This window comes from Solanum verrucosum, unplaced genomic scaffold (assembly GCF_900185275.1).
Source record: "Solanum verrucosum unplaced genomic scaffold, falcon-dt-bn FXZP01000662.1, whole genome shotgun sequence".
NCBI classification, from domain to species: domain Eukaryota; kingdom Viridiplantae; phylum Streptophyta; class Magnoliopsida; order Solanales; family Solanaceae; genus Solanum; species Solanum verrucosum.
In genome coordinates this window covers 114,359-121,763 of record NW_026020526.1, presented here as the reverse complement: position 1 = coordinate 121,763, position 7,405 = coordinate 114,359, and the positions used below count along the sequence as shown (strand labels likewise).

Sequence of the window (7,405 nt, the reverse complement as noted above, 5' to 3'; positions counted from 1 at the left end):
TATTGGAAAGTTAGTATCTTGGTGATTGTTGATTGTGTATGTGATGATATATGTTGGTCTATCTATGTCATGTTTTGATCCACATGAGTTAATTTATTGAATCTAAATGAGAAGATTTGCAGTGCATGAAAGAGTTGATAGAGAAAGCCATATGATTGCTTGAGTTTGTGTGTTTGCTTTTGCGTAAGTGTCATTTAGAGTTTAGTGTGTTCCTTGAGAACAAACAATAATTTTAAGTTGATGGTGTTGATATACCGTGAGTTTACGGTATTTTTAATGCATTATACTTGAAGTTTGTGTGAGTCTTGGGCAATTTGTTATTAGATATGATGGCACTTTGATGTAAATTTTGCAGGAAATAGGTTTGGAGCAGTTGAGTGAGAAAAAAGCTGAAGTAGCGGAAGTGGCAGTTGACGGAGCCCAACCACGGGCCATCGTTTAGTTGACGAGCCGTAGGTAGAGATTCATGGATCATGAGTTCAAGGAAGTCTGACCAAGTGTGGAACCACGGAGGCAACCGACGCCCCGTAATATGACTGACGGACGGACCATAGGTCAACTGTCGTCGTTTGATTTAGAAAGTTGAGTTCTAGTACTTGAACCACAGAGTTGACCTACGGACCGTAGGTGATGACCATTGATTTGAAGACCAAGAATTTTTGCCAACTGTTGAACCACGGAGGAGAACGACAGACCGTTGGCTGATCCACGGTCCATCGTTTGTTGTTGTCGATCAAAACCACCCCAAATTGGAATTTCCTATATTTTCTTTTCCTAATTTGTTTAGGACTTAGTGTCTATAAATATAAGTTGTATTTTTCATTTTTGGGTTGTTAGACACTTTGGGATGCTTTGTTTTTACTTTGAGGATTATTTTACAAACATCTTTGACAATTAATTCTCAAAGCTTGGTTTATGATATTTCGGTTTTATTTTCAATTGAAGATTACGGTATTCAACTATTCCAATTGTAAGTTAATGATTTACATTGTTAACCCTAACATGAATTTTGAATTCTCAAGCATGAGTAGCTAAATCCATAACTAGGATTTTGGGAGCCATGAGCAATTAACAGTGTATGACTAATAATTAAGTAATTCTAGAATAGTGTTATGCATGTATTGTTAATCCTTTCATTTTGAATGCTTTACGGTGGACAACGTTAGAACTCGCCTCGTTCCTATTTGTCGGACCAAGTAAGTAATAAATAAGAAAGGAATAAACAACAGAGATTTGGACGTGTTTAGCCACTATCTAATAGTCTAACCCTAATAATGTGAAGGCTAATCTAGGGTTAAGGGTAAGGGTTAGTAAAGCATACACCCATAGACGGACCAAGTTGCGTGGTGAAATTCCCTATTTGAAGGACCAATCACTTAGGGATACCTAACTTACCAACCTTGCATGCTAACACTAGGATAGAGTTACTATTATTAGGAATACTACGATAAGAGCTTATGGGGAACACTTATGCCCTAGTTTTCATTTCATATTGATATCTCAAACTGCGAATCATGTTTACTTGTTACGTATTGATACAAATCAACAAACTGCTATTTTGTTTACAAACCCTCCCTTCTTTGTTACCTTTTTAAGAAATAATGTGACTAAACATAAATAATCGTAAGCTAGCCTATGTCTGAACCATATTCCTTGAGGAATCGACCCTAACCTAAAAGTGAGGCTTTTTATTTGATAATGATCGCTTATACTTCTTTTGGGAGGTGTAATTTGGGCGTATCAAATTTTGGCGCCGAAGCCGGAGAATACGACTTTTAGATTAGACTAACTTCGTTATTGAACTTTAGTCAATTATTTTCTGATGTTAAGTTTTTTTTTTTTCGTTCTCTACAGGTCTAACTCTAGTGTATGCCAAGTACACGGAGTCAAGGCATTCCTCTGACTCCCTATGATCCGGAATTGTGAAGAACTTTGAGAAGAATGTCTGGAAGAGCCTTAAATCTCGAGGTACCACATGATCCCATCGAAGCGGGTCAATGGGGTGGAGCTAGTTTGCCGCCTCTTAGAGTCTTGATCCTACCCATTCATGTTCAGGGTGATCCACTAGCTAAAAATGCGGAAAGGGTACAAAACCAGCCGGAACCAAAAGTTCCCGATAACTACAGGGTTGACTATGATTTTGTGGAGTCAACTGGTGTTATTGTTCTCCCTCCACTACCTCCAGGACATACTTTTGTGGTGACCAGCAGTATGGATGTTTGCTGGGTTATCTTCGGAGGATCCACATGCCCATATGACTAAGGTTAAAAGTGTATGTATGAGTAGTGTGGGACGATCATACTTAGATGTGGATGTAATAGGCTTAAGAGTATTCCCATTCTCATTGACAAGTGATGCTACTATATGGCTCTCTGAGCTGGCATACAACTAAATCACGACTTTTGACCAGTTGTATAAGGTGTTCATAGAGAATTACTTTCTAGTATCCAAGAAGTTGAATCTCAAGGACAAACTAAAAGAGTATTTCTACAGAGGGTAAGACGACAATGGTAAAGATGTGCTAGATACTATTGTTGGAGGATCTTATGGAGCGTGCACATTTGAGGAGATTGCTGAAAAATTTGAGAAGACTCTAAGAACAATAAGGCATGGAGCACTAGAAAAACAAATACTGGAAGGAGCACGTTTGTTGTCCAAACCGCACCAACTCAATCCAATGATGATATTCGTGAAGAGATGGCCAAATTGAGAACAAAAATTGGCTTGGTGTTGAAATAGGTAAGCGGTAGTTCAGAGAAATTGAATGTTCTGAATTATCAACCTAGAGCCCCACTTGTTGATGAGTATTATTATGAGGAGGATGCGAACTTGGTGAATGATAAGACGGGGGGTTTCCGGACTAACGCCCAAGGATCCAATTCGGAAAATTGGTGCCAAGGTCAAGGAAACCAAGGTCGAAACTATGGTAACTACAACCGTGATGGGAACTTCAATCGCGACAACAACTACAACCAAAATAGTTATGGAAACAAGAATGAGAAGAGTGGACCCTATGTTCCATCTGGTAATAGAGATGTTGGATCGAGTATGACTCGCATTGAAGATATGATGCAAAAGTTGATGAAAAGGTTTGTTGCGACTAATGACAATGTGAAGGAGATGCGTAGTGATTTATCTAGTATCGGTCAAAATGTTGATGCCCATGCAGTGTCGATTAAGAAACTTGAGCAGTAGTTGGGTCAGTTGTCCACAATGGTGAATCCACGTCAGCCAGGAACACTTCCTAGAAACACTATCCAGAATCTGAAAAATGATGGTCATTGTCTGGCAGTCACTACTCGAGGAGGAAAGCAGACTGTAGATTCTCCCATGCCAACTAAAATGGAAAATGCAGAAAAAGATGAGGATGAAATAGAGGCAGTTGAGGGGCCAAAGGATGATACAGAAAAGGATGTTGAGGTGACACAAAAAGTTATCCCTATGCTGATACCTCCACCTCCCTTCCCACAAAGGTTGGTTAAAAAGAATGAAGAATACCGCAGGTTCATAGCTTTGTTGAAACAATTGTCCATAAATGTTCAATTGATGGAAGCACTTGAACAAATTTCAGGGTATAGAAGTTCATGAAGGATCTGGTGACTGAAAAGAGGGTTGTCAATTTTGAAAGTGAAGACAAGTTTCCCCATTGTAGTGTCATTGCTACAAGGTCATTTGTACAGAAGAAAGAGGATCCTGGAGCTTTCACTATTCCCTTTACTATTGGTATATTGCACTTTGCGAAGGCCCTATGTGACTTGGGTGCTAGCATTAACTTGATGTCGTTGTCGATTTATAAAAAGTTGGGTCTAGGGACTCCCAAGCCAACTACAATGTGGTTGCTTATAGCTGATCGAACTGTGAAGAGACCGATTGGAGTTCTCCAAGATGTCCTTGTGAAATTTTAGGCATTCATCTTTCCGGTGGACTTTGTGATACTTGAATGTGAGGTAGATTTTGTGGTCCCCATCATCTTAGGGATACCATTTCTAGCAACTGGGCGTGCTTTGGTTGATATGAAAAGAGGGCAGATGAAGTTTCGATTGAACAATAAAGAAGTAATGTTTAATATTTATAGGTCTATGAAGCATGGAAGCGATCTTGAGTTAGTATCGGACAGAAAGCTAAGTATTGAGCACCAACGAAGAATGATCCCTCGATGCAAGAGGTTGTGAAGAAGGAAATCATCAAGTGGTTAGATATTTGAGTGGTGTATCTTATCGATAATAGTAGCTAGGTTTGCCTAGTTCAGTGTGTGTCAAAGAAAGGAGGAATTACGGTGGTTCCTAATGCTAAGAATGAGCTCATTCCAATGAGGTTAGTGAATGGTTGGAGAGTGTGTATGGATTATCGCAAGTTGAATGCATGGACTGAGAAAGACCACTTTCCAATGTCGTTGATGGACCAAATGTTAAATCATCTCGCTGGAAAGGGTTGGTATTGTTTTCTAGATGGGTATTCGGGCTACAATAAGATTTTCATAGATCCGGAGGACCAAGAGAAGACCATTTTCACTTGCCATTTGCGACTTTTGCATTCAAGAGAATGTCGTTTGGTTTATGTAATGCTCCGGCAACCTTTCAACGTTGCATGATGTCTATATTTTTTGATATGGCGGAGTACATGATAAAGGTATTTATGGATGATTTCTCTATAGTTGGTGATTCATTTGATGATTGTTTGACTCATTTGGCTGAGGTGCTGAAACAGTGTGAAGAGTGCAATATTGTGCTAAATTGGAAAAAATGTCACTTCATGGTGAAACAGGGTATAGTTCTGGGTCATCGAATTTCACAGAAAAGAATTGAGGTTGATCAAGATAAAGTTGAGGTAATAGGAAAGCTGCCACAACCTATCTCTATAAAGGGTGTTAGAAGTTTTCTAGGGCATGCAGGTTTCTACAGGAGTTTCATAAAGGATTTCTCAAAAATTGCACACCCACTGTGCAAACTACTCATAAAAGAGTCCAAGTTTGAGTTTGATGATGTGTTTCTGAGAGCATTTAAGGAGTTAAAAAAGAAGTTGACTTCTTCACCAATAATTATTTCACCAGATTGGGGACAACCGTTTGAAGTAATCTATGATGCTAGTGGGGTATCACTTGGCGTAGTACTGGGATAGAGGCGAGAGAAGATTTTTTATCCTATTTATTATGCGAGCAAGGCGCTGAACATTGCTAAAAAGAGCTATATTGTTACTGAACAAAATTGCTTGTTGTGGTTTTTGCATTTGAGAAGTTTAGATCCTATTTGCTTGGCACTAAAGTCATTGTGCATACTGATCATTCCGCATTGAGGTATCTTATGGCTAAGAAGGATGCAAAACCAAGGCTTATTAGATGAGTATTATTGTTGCAAGAGTTCGACTTTGAGGTGAAAGATAGTAAGGGAACAGAAAATCAAGTCGTTGACCACTTACCCAGATTAGAAGAATAAACTATGATCAAGTTAGAAGATAGAGTTGAAATTAATGATGTATTCCCTAATGAACATGTATTGGCTGCTTCTTATGAACCTATTCCTTGGTTCGCTAACTTTGATAACTATTTGGCAAGTCATTTGATGCCTTCAAATCTGTCATTTCACCAAAGGAGAAAAATCATGTCTGATGTGAAGAAATTCTTTTGGGAAGAGCCTTACTTGTTTCATATTTGTGTAGATGGGATTATTCATCAATGTGTGCCTGAGGTTGAGATGATGAGTATACTAGAGGTGTGTTATTCATCCCCTGTGGATAGGCACCTTAGTGGTATCCGGACTGCTCATAAAATCTTGCAGTGTCGTATTACTGGCCTACTATCCACCAAGATACTCATGACTTCGCCAAGTCTTGTGATCATTGTCAAAGAGAAGGAGGAATTTCAAGGAAGCAAGAACTACCAATGAACCCGATATTAGTGATTGAGTTGTTTGATGTTTGGGATCTTGAATTCATGGGTCAGTTTGTGAGTTCGAATGGGATGAAGTATATTATTGTAGCGGTTGACTATGTATCTAAATGAGTGGAAGCAATTGCACTTTCAAACAATGAAGGAAAGAGTGTCACCGCGTTACTGAAAAAGAATATCTTCTCTAGATTTGGTACACCAAGGGCAATCATCAGCGATGGAGATTCTCACTTTTGTAATAAGTTTTTCAAGGCGTTGCTTGAGAAGTATGGTTTTCATCACATCGTAGCAACTCCATACCATCCGCATTTTAGTGGGCAAGTTGAAGTGACGATTAGAGAGATAATGCAAATTCTTGCCAAGATTGTGAATGACAACAGAACTGACTGGTCAAGAAGGCTTGATGATGTTCTATGGGCTTATCACATTGCATTCAAAACTCCCATAGGTATGTCCCCCTACCAACTTGTATATGGGAAGTCTTGTCATTTGTCTATAGAGTTAGAGCACAAAGTAATCTGGGCACTCAAAGAGCTGAACTTGGATAGGGGCAGTGCATCAAGTCAAAGATTGAATGAGATGAATGAGCTCGATGAGTTTTGCCTGAAGGCATATGAGAGTTCAACCTTGTACAAGGAGAAGATGAATAAGTACCATGATCAAAAGATCAACAAACGATAATTTTCTCCCGGTGAGTTGGTACTCTTATTTAACTCAAGGTTGTGGTTGTTCCCTGGCAACCTCAAGTCCAGGTGGACCGGGCCTTTCAAAGTGACTCAAGTATTCCCACATGGAGTGGTTGAACTCGAGAATAATGAAGGAACGAGGTTCAAGGTGAATGATCAACAGATAAAGGTCTACTTGGGGAAGTCTAAAGAAGTCAATAAACTAATATACAAATGGGGTCTTGATGAAGTCTGAGTAATCAAGATGTCTATGTCGTGTCGCAACGTTAAATCAAGCGCTACTTGGGAGGCAACCCAATATGTAATATCTAGCCAATCTTAGGAATGTTTATTTATTTTTATAAACTTTTAGCTTTCTTTTCTTAGATAGAAGTGTAGTTTTTATGTAATTTTTAGAGATTGGCTTGAATAGGATAGAATAGGGTCCGCATCCAAAAAGAGTCAAGAAAATGTAAAAAAAAATGAAGTCCTAATGTCTGCTACGTGTGCAGGAAAGCAAAGGAAAATCTTCAAAAATAAGTTTAGTTTTAAAACCTCTCTCTTGAGCAAGCCAAAAACACAAGGGTAGAATTGCATTTGCAACTAGAATTCTTAAATTAAATCACAATTAATGATTGAACTCACTTCTAAATAGCATTTAAACTAACAATTAACAATACCCATAAACTAAATCAGCCCATAATCACATAATCACACCCCAAGAATTGGAGTTTAAACTAGACATTATAAAAAGGTAAAAAAAATTACCAAATTGATTCTCCATCAACTGGGTAAGTGTAGATTCGTCCTTATAATGCTCCAATTCGAAGAATCTCAAAGACCCACTTCCAATTTC

At 38.6% G+C, this 7,405-nt stretch overlaps 1 protein-coding gene across 1 annotated transcript; it reads left to right on the top strand.

Moving 5' to 3' along the window:
- Positions 1 to 3,213: 3,213 nt before the first annotated feature.
- On the top strand, positions 3,214 to 3,905 carry LOC125809872 (uncharacterized). Its single transcript, XM_049489429.1, has 2 exons — positions 3,214 to 3,572; positions 3,653 to 3,905. Exons 1-2 carry the CDS (start codon positions 3,214 to 3,216, stop codon positions 3,903 to 3,905), a joined length of 612 nt encoding a protein of 203 aa, XP_049345386.1.
- The last annotated feature ends 3,500 nt before the right edge of the window (positions 3,906 to 7,405 follow it).

Bases quoted from the DNA above. Each gene is read 5' to 3' on its own strand.
- LOC125809872 (XM_049489429.1), top strand. From the start codon at position 3,214: ATGGTGAATCCACGTCAGCCAGGAACACTTCCTAGAAACACTATCCAG. The intron at 3,573-3,652 runs GTATAGAAGTTC...TCCCCATTGTAG, and splicing joins GCACTTGAACAAATTTCAGG to TGTCATTGCTACAAGGTCAT.